This window comes from Dipodomys spectabilis, unplaced genomic scaffold (genome assembly GCF_019054845.1).
Source record: "Dipodomys spectabilis isolate Male_0828 unplaced genomic scaffold, ASM1905484v1 ptg000032l, whole genome shotgun sequence".
In the NCBI taxonomy this organism is placed as follows: Eukaryota; Metazoa; Chordata; class Mammalia; order Rodentia; family Heteromyidae; genus Dipodomys; species Dipodomys spectabilis.
In genome coordinates this window covers 25,176,635-25,197,790 of record NW_024870709.1, presented here as the reverse complement: position 1 = coordinate 25,197,790, position 21,156 = coordinate 25,176,635, and the positions used below count along the sequence as shown (strand labels likewise).

At 43.5% G+C, this 21,156-nt stretch overlaps 1 protein-coding gene across 5 annotated transcripts in view; it reads right to left on the bottom strand.

Annotated features, from left to right (window-relative positions):
- The window catches only part of Nxpe3 (neurexophilin and PC-esterase domain family member 3), a 28,958-nt gene extending 9,177 nt beyond the window's left edge, over positions 1–19,781 (bottom strand). Inside the window, exons 1-5 of one of the 5 annotated variants that reach the window (XM_042677005.1) lie at positions 19,708–19,781; positions 18,720–18,848; positions 9,932–10,212; positions 6,464–7,218; positions 3,712–3,785 (exon numbers count right to left, since the gene is read on the bottom strand). In XM_042677005.1, the coding sequence (XP_042532939.1) occupies positions 3,712–3,785; positions 6,464–7,218; positions 9,932–10,024 (922 nt within the window). In that variant the 5' untranslated portion in view covers positions 10,025–10,212; positions 18,720–18,848; positions 19,708–19,781. Of the gene's footprint in view, positions 1–3,711; positions 3,786–6,463; positions 7,219–9,931; positions 10,213–16,007; positions 16,112–18,719; positions 19,229–19,707 lie in introns of those variants that run through there. The other 4 variants (XM_042677003.1, XM_042677002.1, XM_042677006.1 and 1 more) reach the window with 4 other exon arrangements.
- Between the last annotated feature and the right edge of the window lie 1,375 nt (positions 19,782–21,156).

Here is a 21,156-nt window from a genome sequence, read left to right as displayed (position 1 = left end):
TTTCTTTCACATATATGTCCTCTAAAGTTAATAATGTATCTGATTCAAGATCTGCAACCAAGGCTAACTAGCACCAGCAAAATTAGCATAAGACCCTATCTGAAAAAAAAAAAAAAACTACCCAGGCACTGGTGGATCACGCCTTTAATCCTAGCTACTAAGGAAGCTGAGATCTGAGGATCATGGTTCAAAGCCAGCCCAGGTAGGAAAGTCCGTGAGACTTTTAGCTCCAATAAACCACCAGAAAAACGGAAGTAGTGCTGTGGCTCAAGTGATAGAGCACTAGCCTTGAGCTGAAGAGTTGAGGGACAGCACCTAGGTTGACAGTTCAAGCCCCAGGACAAAAAAAAAGAAAAGAAAAAGAAAAAAAGAAAGGCTAAAGCAAAGGATTCCAGGCACCAGTGGCTCATGCCTGTAATTCTAGCTTCTCAGGAGGCTGAGGTATGAAGATCAGAGTTTGAAGTCATCCCAGACAGTAAAATCTGTGAGGCTCTTATCTATAAGAAAGGAAAGAAAAGAGAAAAAAGAAAAGCCAAGCCAAGCCAGAAGTATAGCTGTGGCTCAAACTGTAGAGCACTAGCCTTGAGCACGAAAGCTGTGGGACAGCGCCCAGGGCCTGAGCTCAAGTGCCAGAAACAAGAGGGGGAGGCACAGAGCAAGTGGTAGAATACTTGCCTAGCAAGCCAAGGGGGGGGGACGACAATGATGACGACAACCACCTAACAGCAAGCCACAGCGGGCAGCGGAGCCATGACTGGCAGTACACTGCTGGAATCCAGGCCACAGACAAAATTTACGTTAGACTGCAATATTTCAAAAGTTATGAATTGAGCTGGGCACTGGTGGCTCCCGCCTGTAATCCTAGATACTCAGAAGGCTGAAATCTATGTATCACAATTCAGCCCAGCCTGGGTAGAAAAAGTCTGTGAGACCCCATTTCCAACTAACCAGCAAAAAAGAGGAACTGGAGTGTGGCTCCGGTGATAGAGCACCAGACATGTGCAAGCAGGCCCACCTAGAATACAAGGCCCAAGGTCAAGCTCCAGTAACGGGGGGGGGGGGGGGGGGGGGGAACAAAGTTAAAAACTGGATGCCAATGTTTTAAAATCTGAAACGATCATATTTAAAAATGAAGATTTCTAGGTGGGCATCAGTGGCTCACTACTGTAATCTTGGCTACTTAGGAGGCTGAGATCTGAGAATCATGGTTCAAAGTTAGCAGAGGCAGGAAAGTCTATGAGAATCTTCTCTCTAATTAACTACCAAAAAAGCCATTACTGGAGCTATGGCTGGCTCAACTGGTAGCGCAGTAGCCTTGACCAAAAAAGCTTACAGATAATGTGCAGGGCCTGAGTCACACAGACAGACAGACAGACAGACAGACAGACACACACACACACACACACACACTAAGATTTCTGAGTTCTCATTTTTAAAAAGTATAGATGCGGTCACACTGAATTTGTAACAAAGAAGGAACTGAACTGGGGAGTCTGCCCACAGGGGAGAGACTGCCCCCTTGAGGCAGTCTCCTCTCATTCCTTCCCACGCACTCACCGCAGGTAGATGGCTAGTATCCATGCAACACCCTGCTTGAACCAGGTGTATTAGAAAACTAAGGTTAGAGGGATTTAAAACACCGCCTGGTTTACAACCACTAAAAGGCTCTTGCCTGCCACCTGCATAAGGATCTAACATTGCTCCCCTTTTCTTTCTATAAATCACTAAAATAATCGCTATTGCTTGCTGGGCAATTGCAGGTTCATACCTGTAATCCTAGCTACTCAGGAGGTTTGGTATCTAAGGACTGTGGTTCAAAGGCAGCCAGAATAGAAACGTCCATGAGACTTTTACTATTAACAATCTATACCAATGGATCAGAATCACATAGAAAGTTTATTAAAATACAGAGTACTGGGCCCCACCAGTCAGACCTGGGTGAGGCCTGAGAATTTTTAAGTCTAGCAAATACCCTGGTAATGCTGATGCTGCTGATGCATGTACATTGAAAACAGCTGGTGTTCAACTCAGTGATGTGTGTGTGTGTGTGTGTGGTGTGCATGTACACACATGTGTGACTGTATACACACATGCATGCTGAGGATTCAGCCTCAGGGCCTCCAGCACTTTACTATTAAGCCACATTACCTATCCCTGCCACATCCCTAGTCAATATTCAGTGTATTTTTGGCTTTTGTTTGTTTGTTTGCAGAACTAGGGACTAAACTCAGGTAAGTCCTCTATCACTAAGGAATGTTCCAGTTCTCCTCTAGTCTTTTGGTTTTAGTTTGTTTTTCAGACAGGTCACCTACTAACTTTGGACATGCAGGTATGTACCTACCACATCTAGCTTGCTTTTGAAGCAGGGTCTCACTGACTTTTGCCTAGGCAGGTCTGAACTAATTCTTTCTGTCTCCGCCTTCCAAGTTAAGTGGGATTGTGGGTGTGTGTCACCATGTTTGGCTCTCAATGTTTCTTTTTTTCTTTTTTTTTTTTTTTGTGTCTGGTCGTGGGGCCTGAACTCTGGGCCTGGGCGCTGTCCCTCAGCTCTTCAGCTCAAGGCTAGCGCTCTACCACTTGAGCCACAGCGCCACTTCCGGCTTTTTTCTTTTTGCTTATGTGGTGCTGAGAATCGAACCCAGGGCCTCGAGCATGCAAGGCAAGCGCTCTACCACTGAGCCACCTTCCCAGCCCCAGAAAACATATTTCTTGAGGAGAAAAATAAAGAGGAGATAGAAAAAGAAAAATCTATATGAGCATAAAGAGCAAATTACAGACTTAAGAGCATAAGGTCTAGCTGAAGAAAAGGTCAAAAGCTATGTACATATGACCAGATAAGATGATGTTAAGCAAAATGGACCCCAAGATAGGGACATGAGTGCTTTTTTCTTTCTTGCTATTGTTCCTAACATAACGTACCATGCGATTTTTTTGTTTCTTTGTGTGTTCCTCCCCCACGGTATAACTCCTATTTTCACTGTATTTGATGTCGGTGCCCTGCATGTTATATATGCACTTCTCTAGCTTGGGGAGGGGAAGGGAAAAAAACAAAATGCTTAAATAGGGATACAGGTTGATCCATTGTAACAATGAGATGTACAAGACACTGTTGAAAAACGAACTTTACAATTGAGGCGGGGAGCGGGGAGGGTGAGGAGGGGAGTGTAGTTGTGGAGGTGGGAGGGAAGGGATGGTAGGGGAAAAACAAAGGAGGAGGTAACAATGCTTGATAGGAAATGTACTCATTATCTTGCTCATGTCTGTAACCCCTCTGTTTAGTATTTTTACAATAAAAACGTATTTTAAAAAAAAGGTCTACCTGATTTTCTCAATCAATTTTAATATTTTCAGTTGTGTCTAGAAGCAACCATGGCATATTAAAGGGAGAGAAGATTTTACAACATGGGGCTGCAAAGGTGGCTCAGTGGCAGAGTGCTTGCCTTGCATGCATGAGGCCCTGGGTTCAATTTCTCAGCACCATATAAGCAGAAAAAACCGGAAGTAGCACTATGGCTCAAGTGGTAGAGCACTATCCTTGAGCTGAAGAGGTGAACTGGGCCCAGCCCCAGAGTTCAGGCCCCACAACCAACAAAAAAAACAAACAAACAAAAAGATTTTATAACATTATGAAATTCCAGAACTCACCCCACTTAACAAGAAAAATAACAAATAATGGAGCTCATTCCTTTGTTTTTTCTTTGTTTTCCTTACCTTTTATTTTCCTGGGAATGACAGTCACCCAATCAGGTCCACTGGAGTTGATTGGCATTTTGATATTAACACCACTTTAAGAGGAATTTAAAAAAAAAAAAAAAAAGCACAAACAGATTAAAGGACATTTGTTTTCAGTTATGTATCTTTATCTGCAAGTAAAAAATAGATGCTATTCTATAGAGTCTCAACAGGATTAAATATAAATGTCAATAATAATAATCAGCAAACTAGGTCACCTACAGGAAGTAGGTTACATGGGTATGTAAGTTACGATGAATTAAAGAGATTCTGGGTAAGGTTTCAACAATATATATATATATATATATATATATATATGTATGAATATGTTTGTGTATGTGTGTAAATATATATATATATGTGTGTGTGTGTGTATGTGTATATATATGTACCGCTTAGCAAGCCCTAAGAATATATAATCCAAAGTGAATAGCTCTAGTTTGGATTAATCCCATTAGATTGTGGAATTGCTCATGCTGACAAGTCTTGTCACTATCTAGTTTTAGGGTTCAAGTTTATGCAGCATTAAGTCATGTGTCAGATTCCTGAGACTTTGCCCATAGTGAGATGAGTCCTTCTGGGGATACTGTGCTCACACAGCAACAGCAAAGTGCTAAGTAATAAATAAATAAACATCCAAACATTTAACACAGGAATATGCAATCATGAATTTTGTTAAATTCATCTATTTTAGAAAAAAAAAAAAAGTATGTTCATTCAACAAGCAGTGCCACATCACTAAAGGAAGGGTAAATTCAACACCAAGCTGAAACTCGTCTGACTACTTAGACCTCTAGCGGCCTTGGACATGGATGAGGTGGTGTTGGTGTTGGTGGTGTTGTTTTAGTCTTCTGTGTAGCTACAAATACAGTATGCAGTTGAAGACAGCTGAGTAAGAATCAAAATTCAAGGGTAGCCAGGCACCAGCAGCTCATGTCTGTAATCCTAAAATGCTTGAGAGCTGAGAACAGGAGGATCACAGAAAAGTTCAGTGGGCACAGTGGCATGTACTTGTCATCCCAAGCTACATGGGAGTCTTTGACTGGAAGGATCACAGTGCCAGGCCAGCCTGGGCAGAAAAGATCAAGAGATTCTATCTCTATGGAAATGGAGCTGGATGTGAAGTTGCAGACCTTGATCCCAGCAACAACAGGAAGCATAAGTGGCAGATCACAAGCTCAAGTGTATGTTCAGGTGGGAAGTGAGACTGTATCCTCAAAATACCAGTGACGATTGGGCTGGAGGTGTGGCTCAACAGTATTGCACCAGCCTACAGGCTGGGGACCTGAGTTTAAACAGACAAAAAGGTGATCCAAAGGTGAAAGTACTTTAACTTTGGACAAGCTCTAAATTTCACTCTAAAAAGAGTAATCAAGGGCTATGAATGTGGTTTCATGGTACAGTGCTTGCCTAGCATGCATGAAGCCCTGGATTTGATTCCTCAGTACCACATAAACAGAAAAGGCCAGAAGTGGTACTGTGGCTTAAGTGGTAGAGTGCTAGCCTTGAGCAAAAGAAGCTCAGGGACAGTGCCCAGGCCCTGAGTTCAAGCCCCAGGACTGGCAAAAAAAATGATAATAATAATATAAATTAATTTGGGCTGGGAATGTGGCTTAGTAGTAGAGTACTTGCCTTGCATGAATGAAGTCCTGGGTTTAATTCCTCAGTACCAGAAAACAGAAAAACAGAAAAAGCCAGAAGTGACACTGTGGCTCAAATGGTACAGTGCTAGCCTTGAGCAAAAGAAGCTCAGGAATAGCACCAAGGGCCTGAGTTCAAGCCCCATGACTGGCAAAGTGAAAAAAAAAATACTAATCAAAGGGAAGAAAGGGGTGACATTGTCCAAAGAAGAAATGTACTACTACCTGACTTATGAAGTGCTAACTTCTCTGTACAGCACCTTAATAATAACAATAAATTATATTGTACAAAATGCTAATCAGACCAAAGGAGATAATCATAAGAAAGGAACCTAAAGGCATAACTCCCTTGAACATGTAAAATACTATTTACTGAAACGAAATCCAGGAGACAGAAACAGGTTATTTATGTTGTAGCTTGTGGTGGCAGTTGGTGTGTGTGTTTTTGTGGTTGTTGTTGTTTGGTTGGGGTTTTTTCCTGCTTCTTTGGGGAGCTAAAAAGAGGGTCGCGGAAAGGTGAACAAATGCAATCATGGTATTCAGTATTCACTATGTGGAAAATGAACTATGCAACTTGTGGGCAGTGGGAGAAAGCAAAGGAAGGGGTGACACTGTCCAAAAGAGAAATATATGCATTACCTGAAAAGTGAAAGTCTGTACAACACCTTAAAATTATATTTTTTAAGTGCTAATCATGCTGAGCATCAATGGCTCACACCCATAATCCTAGGTACTCAAGAGACTAAGATCTGAGGATCATAGTTCAAAGCCAGGCTGGGAAGGAAAAATCCATGTTGACTCTTATCTTCCAGTTAACTGCCAACAATGGAGCTGTGGCTCAAGTGACAGGATGCTAGCTTTGGGCAAAAGAAGCTCTGAGATAGCACCCAGGCCCTGAGTTCAAGCCTCAGGACTGGCCAAAAAAAAAAAAAAAGCTAGTCCTAACTATAAAGCATTGTTTATATTCTTCTTTACCAATGTCCCTAAACTAGATCACGCTGAGAGGTAAGGAATACACATTCAAAACAAGAGCCTACTAATTGGAGCAAGGCCAGTAAAAGGACTCTACTCCTAAAACGTGCAGCACCCACCTCTGGAAGAAAGCACTCTGTGCGGCAGTTAGGAGGCCCTTCAGGTATCCACCTTTGTAATGGTTAATTCTACTGCTGCAAGGGAGCTTCTTTGGTTTGAAGCAGAACCAGGGCTCTCCAGTGTAGAGATCCGTAAAGTTACACAGGGGCAGACTTCCAGGGAGACACACATTACACTCAGTGGTTTCAGAAATTTTTCCTGAACGGAAGAGACTCTTGAAAAAGACCCTGTCTGGTTTCTCTTCCTGCAGGTGCTGAAGAACTCGGATTCCTTCACTGGGGTGAACCAGAGATACGGATACTTTAACTCTGCCTGGCCAGAGCAAAGTGAAAAGGACCTTGTAAACCCCATTCTGGTAGTCTACCACTCTGCCCACAGCTCCTGCTTGGAGCTTGGGGGAATGGATTCTGGCCTGTAGGTAGTCTCCACCATACTTCTTGGGCTTTCTTTGAAAATCCTTCACATGAACCAGCACTTCCAGCTGGCTTCCCACCTTGAAGAAGCCTGCAGAGTTCAGGATGACAAAGTAGCTGGAAGAAGGGTCAGTGCTCTTCACAAATGGGACTGGCCCCATATCAGGCACCTGCCACTGCAAGGCAGCCAGCAAGGAGTCCTCCTCCATGCGCTCCCGGCTGGACAGGGTCTGGTGTTCATAACCACAGTAGGGGCTCCGGTTAATGCCTGTGGCCTGGGAGAGGACAAACTGTCCACTGCTGTCCACAAATGTGGCTGCAACAGTCTCGCGGTCCAAGTACTAAAGAAAGACACAAACAATGACACCATGACTGAAGTACATGGCTCAACATTCAGGCAAACAGATGTCGCTTCTGTTTAGATGTGTGTAAGAGCAACCGGGTTGCCTTTATCTCAAAAGACATAGTTCCCAAGTTTTATAGACCTATCTTACCGTAATGTGACAAAAATCATGACAAAATCATTATGAGAAAACTATGGGGTTGCCTCACAGTGAAGAAGGAAAAGCTTTCTCAAACAGAAGCCCTTTCACTAACAGCTAGCTAAAGGCCAAAGGACTCTTTTTTTGTTGTTGTTGGTGGTGGTGGTCATGGGGCTTGAACTCTGGGTCTGGGCACTGTCCTTCAGCTCTTCAACTCAAGGCGGCACTCTACCACTTGAGCCACAGCACCACTCATCCTGGAGACTCATAGAATTTCCTGCCCAGGCTGCCTTTGAACTGCAAATCTCAGCCTCCTGAGTAGCTAGGATTACAGGTGTGAGCCACCAGTGCCCAGTGGCCAAATTGACTCTTAAGGGGAGGGAGCTGATAAGTCTATTTTGGGGACTACTGTGTGGCCCCAAAAGACTGGTATCTCCAGTCAGATCAGGTCTTCCTGCTAAAAAGGTACTTTGTAATATTTCTCCCTCTTCCCGCTTCCCCCTTGTAAACACACACAGCACCAAAATATATGCACTAGTTTCTGAGAGAGGAAAAAAAAGACACTGCTTCATTTTGTTGGCTTGTGGCACTTCTTAAGTTACAGGTCTAACTTAATTATGGTATTTCTTTGCTCATTTTTGAATTTTAGTAGCACAGAGTAGCTTTACAATGGAAGAGGGTTAATTGTGACCTTCTGTACAGGTATACAAGATAACCCAACCAATCTCACACCTCCTCCGTCACTGTCCGTTATTTCTTATCTTCCACTTCTTAACATAATTTCAGCATACAGGGCTCTAGGCAGTCATACACGTGAGGCCAAAGGAGAGGGACACCAAGGTGCAATGTCTGTGTGCCTCTGGTCACACACCAGGAAATGGAAACAAAAAATAGTAATAATCTCAACAGGCAGGAACGTGAGATCTGAGGATCATATCTGAAGCTAGCCTGGGCAGGAAAATTCGTGACATATTAATTCCAAGTAAAGCCAAAGCAGAGCTGTGGCTCAAGTGGTAGAATGCTAGTCTTGAGCAAAAACAGTCAGGGACAGTGCCCACAACAGCACAAGCCCCAGGACCAGCACAAAATAATAAACATAATAATTTCAACAGGCTTCGCTGTTTTATACTCAGACATACAAACAAACTACTTTGACCATATTCATGCCCATTTGCCTTGTTAAGCCTTACCTACTCCCATGGGTACCCTCACCCACATCAGAGCCTGTTTTATTTTCCTGTCACTTGTTTGGAAAAGAGTATATTAATTGCACCAAGAGGTTTCAACTATGGTGTTCCAAAACATGCACATAGTATATTTTGCTCAGAATAAATCTTTGTTGCTTTATCCACCTCCATATTGGTCAATAGCTATCACTGAGGTTCTCCATGCTGTCTTCACACATAGTTGCAATATATTTCAAGGTTATTAGCCCTCTTTCTTTTTCCCTCTCCACCTCCCCTCACTCTTCTAAAGCTCATTAGGTTTTCTAAGCACCAGATGTTCTACAAGATAGCCAGAGGGCTTTGTATTTATCTTACTCACTGTGTGCTTTTCAGCAGAGTACCTAACCAAACAATGAAATGGTCACATAGGGTCCTACAGATTTCTATCTCTGTGAGCCATTAGTAACATCCATTAGACACTCTAAAGAATGTGAGTTTGGCTCAGCTACGTATTTCCTATTAGAAATGGTGTTAAAGTATAAAAACTAGGTATTTATTCTTTTTCTTGGTTTAAATTGCTATTGTTTTGCTACAGTTAAGACAATGCCAATTCCATTCTGATGGTGTTCCCCTGCCTGGAAACTTCCCATGACCTCTCTAAATAATGTAGAAATTTCACTTTCTCTGTGTCTCTATCTGTGTCTGCATTTCTCCCTGTCAAATATACATAGAATTTACCATTTTCACTGTTTTATGTGTAAAGTTCAGTGTAATTAATCCATTCACATCACAAGCAACTCCTGCTACCATCCATCTATCTCCAGAACATTTTTACCTTCCCAGACGAAAACTGTACCTATTATAAATAATTATCTATTCCTTCTCTCAGCCACTGACATACACTGTTCTGTTTTCTGACTCTATAGATTTGATTATTCTAAATACTGCATATAGGTGGAATTATATGGTATTTCTCTTTCTGCAACTGACATTGCTGTTAACACAATGTCCTGACCATTCATTCATGTTGTACCATAGGTTAAAATGTCCTTCAAAAGGAGAAAATATGTGGAGACACACAAAAATGTACTGAGTAGCGACAAACCATAATCACACATCTACATCACATAGCTACTCCGGAGGCTAAGATCTGAGGATTGAGGTTCAAAGCCAGTAAGAAAGGAAAGTTCATGAGGTTCTTAATCTCCAATTAACCACCAAAAAGCCAGAAGTTAAGTTGTGACTCAAGTGGGTAGAATGCTAACCTTGAGCAAAAGTTCGGACAGTGTTCAGGTCCTGAGTTCAAGCTCCAAGAAGGCACAAAAACTTGTTAGTAGAATAAGCTTCCTCAGGCCGGTGAGGCCCTAGTCCTCACTCAGTTGTAAAGAAGTATAGGGGGTACTTACCTCCACCTGAGTAACATTGATGACCAGCACCACCACCATCAGCAGTGCAAGCAGACAGCAGAAAAACCGTAGTCTGAGGGAATTGGTCCACATTGTCTGGCTGTATCCTGATCACCCATGGCCGCCACCATGGTCTCTCCACTCCTCAAAACTCCATGGTGTTTTTCTGAGCGGTGGATGAGCTTTCTGTTTAATTTGCTTCTATCCTGCTTGCAGTCTTAAGAGTTATGTGCAGGAGAGACTGCAGCCAATTCAAAAGCATTTTTTTTCCCAACAAACTCCTTTCAAAGAGAAGACAGTATTATCAATTCCAAAGAAGAGAACAAGAAGAAAAACTTATTTCCTCTTGCTAAATGTTATATAAGGCTCGGTTTCAAGGAGAAAGCAAAGCACAGTAATGCTTTCTTTCCCAGCCCCAGGTTTCTATGTATGCACAGCAATACATGTCCTATGATCAACTTTTCTGAGAGCAAAGAATAACTCCAAACTCACAAGTTGCAAAGGAATAGTACTCTCTACAGAGATCTAAGTAAAAAACATTCACCTCCTTTTCCTTATGAAGTTATATGACTTATTACATTTAAAGATAAAGAAAAGACCTTGTGTTTTTATGAGGAGTATGCAAACTCACCTGGCACTCTGGCCATCCATTTTGTGGCATGAAACAGAAAACACCCTTGGAGTTTGGAGCTCCCTCGCCATGTTCCCCCTTAGCTAGCAAGATGCAGGAGGAAAGACATATGCCCTAAAGATATAGGGGAGGGAAACTAAACTTGAAGAAATAACAAAAGCCCTCAATCCATCATTGCACCTGGCAGAGAGCAGTGGACTTCAGCCACTGTGGAACAGTTCTGTCACAAAACGAATTTAAAATGCTTGCTCTGGATGCTATTTTGATTCAGGCAAACAGAACAAGTACCTTGCTCCTGAGGACAAGCATAGAGGTACTGGTGGAAAGAGTGTGTATTTATGGTACAGAGAACCTCAGAATAGCTTAGCTGCATCAACACTCCCCTCAGCTTTGTGTTCGACTTAGCAAGCCTCCAATTCTCTCATTCCTCTACTGTACCTGACTGAATCATTTCCATTCCATAAGAACCACACCAGGGGCTGGGAATGTGGTTTAGTGGTAGAGAGCTTGCCTAGCACACATGAAGCCCTGGGTTCAATTCCTTGGTATATTAAAAAATAAAATAAAAGAACCACGCCAATCCTTCATGATTCTAGATTCAGAAAATAGACAAGACTGAGCTACTCCAATTTGTTTTTTATTCTCCAACTTCCCATTCCACTTGTTTTCACTTCTAGTTAATGGTTATATAGATCTAAATTTTTTATCTCTCGAACTAGACTATATACGAAGTATTCTCGAACTAGACTATCTACTAAGCATATTAAAAAAAGACAATATATCACAGAACAATCAATTTAAAAACAATGTATCACATTTTTATCTCCTCGCATAGTTACCTCTTTACATGGTATTCTTTAACTCAATAATCCATGTAGCAAATAATTATGGAGATCAACTCTGTACCACACATCATATAAGAAATTCTCAATGAAAAGTTTACATTTATATTGGATAAAAGAGATTTCTATTCTTAAAAAGAAGGGACACTGTGGCTTGCGTGGTAGAGCGTTCGCCTTGAGCTAAAGAGCTCAAGGGCAGTACACAGGCCCAGAGTTCAAGCCCCATGAGCAACCAAAAAAAAAAAGTAAGAAGCCAGATGCCTGTAATCTTCTTTTTTTTTTTTTTTTTTTGGGGGGGGGGGGGCCGGTAGTAGGGCCTGAACTCTGGGCCTGGGCGCTGTCCCTCAGCTCTTCAGCTCAAGGTTAGCGCTCTACCACTTGAGCCACAACGCCACTTCCAGGTTTTTTCTTTTTTGCTTATGTGGTGCTGAGGAATCGAACCCAGGGCCTCATGCATGCAAGGCAAGCGCTCTACCACTGAGCCACCTTCCCAGCCCTGACAGAGGATAATTTTATAATCAGTATCCTAACTACTCTGCTACATAAAATTTTTCTCCAACACTGGGAGAAAACCAAAGATGATAACCCACAGGATTTAACTGTACATGCAGGTGAGGTCTGTGGTACAGTCACCAGTTACGCAGTGGTGGTCAATGATGCAGACGGTTGACAAGTACTACAGATAAATTACAAGTAGCAAACTATCCAAAGCTTCAATTTCAGCCCAGTCAGAATAATCATCATTAAAAAGACAAACAATAACAAATGCTGACACACATGTGGAAAGGAAAGGAGTCATAATGCACCATCAGAGGGAATGTAAACCAGAACATGTGGAAATCAGTATAGAACCTCCTCAAAAAAACTGAGAACACACCGGGCGCTGGTGGCTCACGCCTGTAATCCTAGCTACTCAGGAGGCTGAGATCTGAGGATCGCAGTTCAAAGCCAGCCTGGGCAGGAAAGACTGTGAGACTCCTATCTCCAATAAACCACCAGAAAACCGGAAGTGGCGCTGTAGCTCAAGTGGTAGCGTGCTCACCTTGAGCTGAAGAGCTGAGGGACAGCGCCCAGGCCCAGAGTTCAAGCCCCACGGCCGACCAAAAAAAAAAAACTTAAAACAGCCCCATCATACCACTCTGGGGCATACAGCCCAAGGAACCCAAATCAATATACAAGAAAGATTCCAATATAACCAAGGTTTACTGCAATTCTCTTCACACTAGTCAAACAGTGGAATTAGCCAGAGTACCCAACTCATGAATGGAAAAAGAAAGCAGGGAACACATGTAATATAGAATATACTCAGCCATAAAAAAAAAAAATTATAACATTTGCAGGAAAATGGATCGAGCTAGACATTATCATGATGAGCAACATAAGCCAAACTCTAAAGTTAAATATGGCATCTCTTTACTCACTTGCAAAGTCTAGACATATTTTTATTATAAAAATGAGGATGTTTGGACCACAAAGTGAAGGTAAAGAATATGGAGAGTGAACAATACATTGTTTTTCTGTATGTAGGTAGAGTAAGAAATCACTATAAATATAACATCTAGACATAGTCATAAGAAAACTATTTACAAAGGAAGCAGGAAACTATCAATCAAGTACTAGATGAGAATGACTCTACAAAAAAGTTTTCCATATCAATCAAAATTTATAGATGTAACCTACATATATATGTGTGTGTATATAATCTCATACACATATGATATATATGAGATATATCTCATATATATGTATCAATGTGATATATGTTTCAATGTGATTTATCTTTTTTTGTCCGTCATGGGGCTTGAACTCTGGGCCTGGGCGCTGTCCCTTAGCTCTTTAGCTCTAGGCTAGAACTCTACCACTTGAGCCACAGTGCCACTTCTGGCTTTTTCTGCTTATGTGGTGCTGAGGAATTGAACCCGGGGCCTCATGCATGCAAGGCAAGCACTCTACCACTGAGCCACCTTCCCGGCCCTGTGATTTATCTTTTGGGGAAAAAAAAAAAAACACTAGAAAAAAGAAGACAGGAGTTTACATCTAACTTTCCTTCCTAAACTCAGGCAATTATGCCCAGAGGGCTCTTTTATTCTTCTCTTGTCATATATGAAATACGTATTGATGTTCTCATCTTATATCATTTCTGCAACAGAAGAATATGAGAAAAAAATTAATGAAACTGAAAATGTGATCCAATTAGCCTCTCAAAAGTCTTTTGAAACAAAATTGGTTCCAAGTGGAACTGATATTGTAGTGGCTCTGACCTTCCAACTATATGAAATTGCTGCCCTGAGAACTGAAAGGTCTCTTGATTTCTTTGTGAATTGTTGCAGATTCCTAGCATGTTAATACATACTTGTTACACAGTCTTTTTCTCTGAAAAAGGAATATTTAGAAAATATAATTGTGCCAGGAACAGATTCTCTTAGAAGAAATTGAGTTGGAGTGGTTCTTTGAGTTTCAAAGATAAGAAAATATGGATAAAGCCAAATTTGACTCCAAAGGTCAAACTCATACTTGACTGAGAGCCATTATATAATGAAATCTGGAAATATTCTTTGCACTCTGTGACCTTGCTCAAATTTATGTGAATGATGGAGGAAAACCATCCATCTATTTTACATAAATTAACCATGCCCTCTACCTCTGTCTCTTCATCTTTTTTTTTTCTTTTGGTCAGTCATGGGCCTGGTACTGTCCCTGAGCTTTTGTTGTCAAGACTTTACCACTTTGAGCAGTTTCACTTCCAGGTTTTTGGTGGCTGAAAGGAGATAAGAGTCTCATGGACTTTCTTGCCCAGGCTGGCTTTGATCCAAAATCCTCAGATCTCAGCCTCCTGAATAGCTAGGATTACAGGTATGAGCCATCAGCACCTGGCTTCATCTCTTTCTTAAATCTAAACTTACCTCTACCTCACCCAAAAATTGAGAGGTGAAAAAACAATTGCATGTCTGGGAAGGTGGTTCAGTGGTAGAGTGCTTGCCTTGCACCCAGACCCAGAATTCAGGCCCCACGACCGACAAAAGAAAAAAAAAAAAAAATTGCATCAAACAGAATCAGAGGGCATGAAGAACCAGAAATTTTGTTAAGACATAAATATTCTAGACTTTGAATGATTTACTTTAAACTACCATCTAGCTTGTCATCGGTGAAATGGTATAATAAAATCTACACTTCCTGCCTCCTGTGGTGGCTGTGGGGAGCAGGCAGCATCATGTATCTGAAAAATGGTTTGAAAAAGTATATTTGAAGAAATTGTTACTAAACCTTCATTGGAAATTTGGTTTTATCCAACAAAATGTTTCTGTTCCTACTACTCAGTGAATTAATTTGTACTGTCACGTTTTCAAGACACAACTTCTTATCAAGGAAAAATAAAGAAATTCTTAAGATCGGAATTGACCACAAAAGCTGGCCTCGCTTTGGCTAGCTGTTACTGTCATTGTCTATAACCTGGAGAATATGTATGTACTTTTTTTTGGGGGGGGGGGGGGGTCTGGTCGTGGGGCCTGAAACTCCGGGCCTGGTCGCTGTCCCTCAGCTCTTCAGCTCAAGGCTAATGTTCTACCACTTGAGCCACAGCACCACTTTCGGCTTTTTTTCTTTTTGCTTATGTGGTGCTAAGGAATCGAACCAAGGGCCTCAGGCATGCAAGGCAAGCACTCTACCACTGAGCCACCTTCCTAGCCCATATGTAAGTACTTATACATGTGCTTTGACTCTGGATAAAAGGAAAAATTTTAACGAAAAAAAAATTTAAAAATCCAGACCAGTAATTCTTTCAAGCCACTTTTCACAACTTGAACAAAGTACAGAACAGAAGCTCTGAATATAGCTGCTGGTATTTTAATACTTTCTAATTAACTTGGTATGTCCTTTCCTCTGTCAGGAACAGAGTGTTCATATGTAATTGGAATATTTTTTATTATAAAATAAAATGACAAGTCTTTCATACCCAGTACCCCAGCAACAAAAAGAAAAAAACCCCTAAAAATTAGGTAAAGAGGGCTCGGAAGGTGGCTCAGTGGTAGAGCGCTTGCCTTGCATGCATGAGGCCCTGGGTTCGATTCCTCAGCACCACATAAGCAGAAAAAACTTAAAAAAAAAAAAGCCGGAAGTGGCGCTGTGGCTCAAGTGATAGAGTGCTAGTCTTGAGCTGAAGAGCTGAGGGACAGTGCCCAGGCCCAGAGTTCAGGCCCCACGACCGGATCCAAAAAAAAATTAGGTAAAGAAAAGCAAATTAGAAATTAAGAGTATAATTTCTTTCTTTTTTTTTGTTTTTTTTTTGGTCGGTCGTAGGACCTGAACTCTGGGCCTAGGCACTGTCCCTCAGCTCTTCAGCTCAAGGCTAGCACTCTACCACTTGAGCTACAGTGCCACTTCCGGCTTTTTCTGCTTATGTGGTGCTGAGGAATCGAACCCAGAGCCTCATGCCTGCAAGGCAAGCAATCTATTACTGAGCCACCTTCCTAGCCCCAAAGAGTACAATTTCATAGGCAGGGAAGTATGCACATATTTAGTCTGATGTAGTAGGAGAATAATAGAAGCATTAATTTTTTCTTACTAATAAAATACAAGGCCTGAGCTCCATGACTGTAATACTTACCACTTGGGAGGATGAGTCAAAGAACCTGAAGTTGAAGCCAGGCTAAGAAATACAGCAAGATCCCATCTCAACGTAACTAGTTCTCAACATATATGAACTTCAACCTGAAAAATCACACTCAGATCTTAGGTGGAGGTCAAAACCTTAAATAAAAGAATTTTTTTTTAAAACAAAGATAAAAGTTCCGAATATTATTTTTCTTAAGAAAACCATATAACGGGGCATCAGTGGCTCATGTCTGTAATCCTAGCTACTCAGGAGGCTGAGAACTGAGGATCACAGTTCAAAGCCAGCCCAGGTAGGAAAGTCCCTGAGACTCTTATCTCCAATAAACCACCAGAAAACCGGAAGTGGTGCTGTGGCTCAAGTAGTAGAGCGCTAGCCTTTAGCTGAAGAGTGCAGAGACAGTGCCCAAGCCCAGAGTTCAAGCCTCAAGACTGAACCCTCCCCAAAAAAAGGAAGTAAAAACTATATAACCATGTAATTCTGTGATCCATCCTCCCACTCTTAAAAAAAAAAAAAGGTTGTAACAACGAGATGTACAAGATATTATATTGAAAATGAACTTTATAACTTTGCTGGAGAGGGAAGGGAGGTAGGGGGAAAGGGGGAGTAACAATGCTCCACAGGAAATGAACTCATTACCTTGCTCATATAACTGTAACCCCTCTTTACAGTATCCTTACAATAAAAAATGTATTAAAAAAGAAAATAGAATTTAAAAAAAAAAAAAGGTGACCATATAAATTGAAACAAAAGACCTAGTTTAAGGAGTTAAACCTGAGCTAACTTGTTTTCAGATCTTTGTAAAATGTCAAAACAGCACTTATGCATGCTTTTTTTTTGGGGAGGGGGGAGAAAAAATACATCAGGGGTAGCCCAATATTTATTGAGATTGTTTTACCCGATTCTGATTAAGAATACTTCCAGTCCAAGACATATAATGGTCAATCTAATTTCTTTATGGCTGGTAGCAACAACACTAGACACTAATTAGGTATCTGACGTCCTACTCACATCTCCCAAGAGAATCACAAAGTGCTTCTGGCATTACGAGGAATTACAATTGTCTGTAACACAAATGAAATAACTGAGCTGGGGGGGGGGGGGGGTGTGGAGTGGAGTTGTGGAGGTGGGAGGGAAGGGTTGGTAGGGGAAAAACGAAGGAGGAGGCAACAATGCTTGGTAAGAAATGTACTCATTACCTTGTTCATGTGATTAACCCCTCTATACAGTATTTTCACAATAAAAAAAAACTGAAGCACTGAAGGGAAATGTAACAGCAACCCCATTCAGTGGGGAGCTCATGGATTCTGGCAATCATTATTTCACAAAAGGAATATATTAGCCGGGCCCTGGTGGCTCACGCCTATAATCCTAGCTACTCAGGAGGCTGAGATCTGAGGATCGCGGTTCAAAGCCAGACCGCACAGGAGAGACCGTGAGACTCCTATCTCCAATAAACCACCAGAAAACCGGAAGTGGCGCTGTAGCTCAAGTGGTAGAGCGCTCGCCTTGAGCTGAAGAGCTGAGGGACAACGCCCAGGCCCAGAGTTCAAGCCCCACGACCGACAAAAAAAAAAAAAAAAGGAATATATTATATATTTATACAACAATCTCCAATTTCTGAGCTAGTCCCTATTCTAAATATTCTTTTTTTTTTTTTTTTTGGGTCCGGTCGTGGGGCCTGAACTCTGGGCCTGAGCACTGTCCTTCAGCTCTTCAGCTTAAGGCTAGCGCTCTACCACTTGAGCCATAGCGCCACTTCTGGCTTTTTTCTTTTTGCTTATGTGGTGCTGGGAATCGAACCCAGGGTCTCAGGCATGCAAGGCAAGAGCTCTTACCACTGAGCCACCTTCCCAGCCCGTATTCTAAATATTCTGATTTGTTATCCACATAAATATAATTGTACATGAGTCTGGAATTATAATTCAGAATATACGCACCCTACATATAAGATTCAAATGCATAAATTTATATGGAATGTATCCAAACATACATGGCTATATTTCAACTTTCCCAACAAACAGCTGTATTTCATAAGGGACTGAGTAAGAACTTGAGATTTAACAAAGCTGGATCTACACAAATGATGATTCAACCAACTGAAGTCCATCTTGACCAAAGATGATCCAGGAATGGTAATGAGCAGACCCTGTTTTCAGACATTTCATTTCTCTTTCAGGTACCCCCATCTTACATGCCAAAGTGCTGACTCATTTGCCTTTCTTCCAAGACAGGAGACAGTAATAAATTTAATTAAATAAGTTTAAGTTACACAGTACTTGTAAGTGCTAGGAGACAGTAGCACTGTTTAATATACACTATGTAAAAAAAAAAAAAAAATTAACTGTGCAACTTGCGGGGAAGGACCGGAGGAGACAACAGGAAAAGCGAAAGAAGGGGTGACAAGGAATAGTCCAAGAAGAACTGTACTCATTCTTAACATATGGAATTGTAACCCCTCTGCACAACGACCTAATAACAACAACAAAAACATTTGAAGTTCCTCAGCCCCACCCAACTACTAAAACAAGAGTCTAAGGGAGTTTAAGAGACAATTGTTTAAAGAAAAAAAACCAAAAACACACAAAACTTCCCCGAATATTTTAACTGAAAGAGCAGAACCCCTAGCACAGCGGCCAGAAGGTGTTACTGACGCCCGTTGGTGAGGGATGGACTTTCGGATAGGAGGTTTCCATTGCACCTTACCTTGCTCTGAGGGCACCCCGATTCTGGAGCGACGGGGCAGCCCTGTCCACTGCGGCGATCTGTCCCTCCCGTTCCCTTTCACGGTGACAAAGAAGGGTACTTCATCAACTTCACGTTTGCGACATCACCCTGGAAAGTCAAAGGAACGCACTGAGGCACTCTGGAGCAGTCGGTACCGGCCACCACCTCCGCCGAGTCTGGCGTACCCGGAGCCGCTCGGGTCGGGGAGTCCTGCCAGCCGCACACACAGCTGATGTTCCCAAAGATAGCGAACGGCCGGGGGCGGAGGGGGCCCCCACCGGGCCAGCGCGCCGCGGGCCGGGGGGAACTCGCCCACAACCCTCCCCAGAGCAGAGCCCCACCGGCCGGGGCACACGCCGTCAGGTCAACGGTGCATCCTCCGAGAAGCACCCCGACCGAGCTCGGATCCGTCCCGCGGGCGCGGGGCCCCAGCTGGGGTCACCGCCTGGCAATGTCACACCCGCTTCTCCCCACGCGGCCTGAATCTCAGGTCCTCCCTCCCTCCCGCCTCCACCCCCAAAACTGCAGCTCCGGAAGAGCGGAACAGAGAGCCCGGCGGCGGCAGCTGGCGCCCGCCCGCAGCAGCCGAGCAGCGGGGAGAGGACGGCCTGGCCCCCGCGCTCCGCTCCGCACCGCACCGCACCGCGCCGCCCGCCCGGCCGGCCGGGGGAGGAGCGGGGCAGGGGGTGGGGGCTCCAGCCGCGGCCGCCTGGTCCAGGATGGCCGCGCAGCCCTGCAGCAGGTCCGGGAAACGGAGGAAGGAGATGCTCGGGACCCGCCCCGCCCGCGCCCGGGTCCCGCCCGCGCCCCCACCCCGCGGGCGCAGCTCCGCCCCGGGTCCGGACCCGCCCGCCCCTCCCCGCCCCCAGGGCCGCGCCTCCCCGGAGCCGGCCCGGGGCACCCGGCCGTGGACATGCGCGGAGGCTAGGGCTCCGCAGACGAGGGGCGCGCGGGAGGAGCACCGTACCGGCGGTTCCGGAGACCGGGCCCCGGGCTCGCGCCCGCACACCAGTCACAGCCCTCCCTCACCCGGGTCCCGCCACCGGCAGTTCGTTCTCCAACGTGGGTTCGCGGCCACAGCGACAGACCATTCTTCCCCTTACTCCTGACCCCCGCTACGTCTCCTCACCCCCCGAAACCCAGCTAGGATTGGCTAATCTCCGGGTGAGGCGGGCCTAGGATGTTGATTGACAGCGGTGAGCACAGAGGCGCGGACGCGGAGCTGACGCCCCTCCCCTCGCGGAGCCCCGGGGCTATGGTGCGATCGGTGACCCTGCGGCTCTTGCCCTGGGGCCTGAGGTCTGAACCCGAATTCTGCACAATTGCTGGTGGCCTACCGACATCAGCCTGCCCACATGCTCCTGCAATAGAGACATCCTAGGAAGTGACCACAACGGGCCATCTTTCCAGTTCAGTTGGTGACATTTCTGGTTCACTCTTCCGTAGAAACTTGACTTGCTAATGGGAGTCCAAGAGATGGCCGGTCCTAGAATCTTTTGCTTTGAAGTTAGTGCACTTGCACTTGAAATCGCCTCATTCCTTTTACTCTGACTTTATACAAGATTTAGGTCTCCTGGAAAAGATGCCAGCCAGATGACTTTTCCACTCAGTTTTGGATTGTCATCTTTTAGACATTCATTTAACTAGTAAGTAGCAGCTTCCTCAAATTGAGGAACTGAGAGGATCCCTCAGGTTGTGATCCCCTGGGTGCTGTTTCTCAAGTGTTTGGAGTGCTGTGTTACCTGAGCATAAACCCAGACCCAGTAAGTAGCACCCCCCCCCATGTATTACCCCCAAGGCTGAAGAAGAATTAATATAAATTGCAACTAACATTGGTTTTATATTTATCAGCCACGGTGGGCTCTGTATGCTCAGTAGGATGTTTCCACAGCAGGCCTATAAGCATGAGTCACCAGACCCACCAATGGGGCTGCCATAGGGCAGCCTCTTGTGGAGCAACCATTTCATTCTCCTCTCTAGGAAATAAAGCCTTTCAGCTAGCCTTTTGTAGTCAAGTCTCCATGCTTAACAAAGAGATCTAAAAGATAAGTTTTAGTTATATCACCCACTTTCCTTCACAATTTGGCTAATGAATGTCAAATGCATGAAACAGGATTCAGAACCCTAAGGCATTTCAGTGAGCTTTCCATACACATATTTTAGAATTATAGCCACCAAAAAACAGCAGGTACACCAGTCTATCCATCGCTTCAATTCTTTTTTAAATGCTTTTTAACTTAAAAAAATATCTTTAAGTAGTTTACCAAGGAGGTTCAATTCAGCATGTCACTTTATGAATGCAATGCATCTTGATTAATGTCATAACTGTCATCCTACTCCTCATCTCTCCCAATCCTAACTTCTGTTGTATGGACTTGGGACCCCCAAAAGACCACTAGAGACCATGACCAAGGCA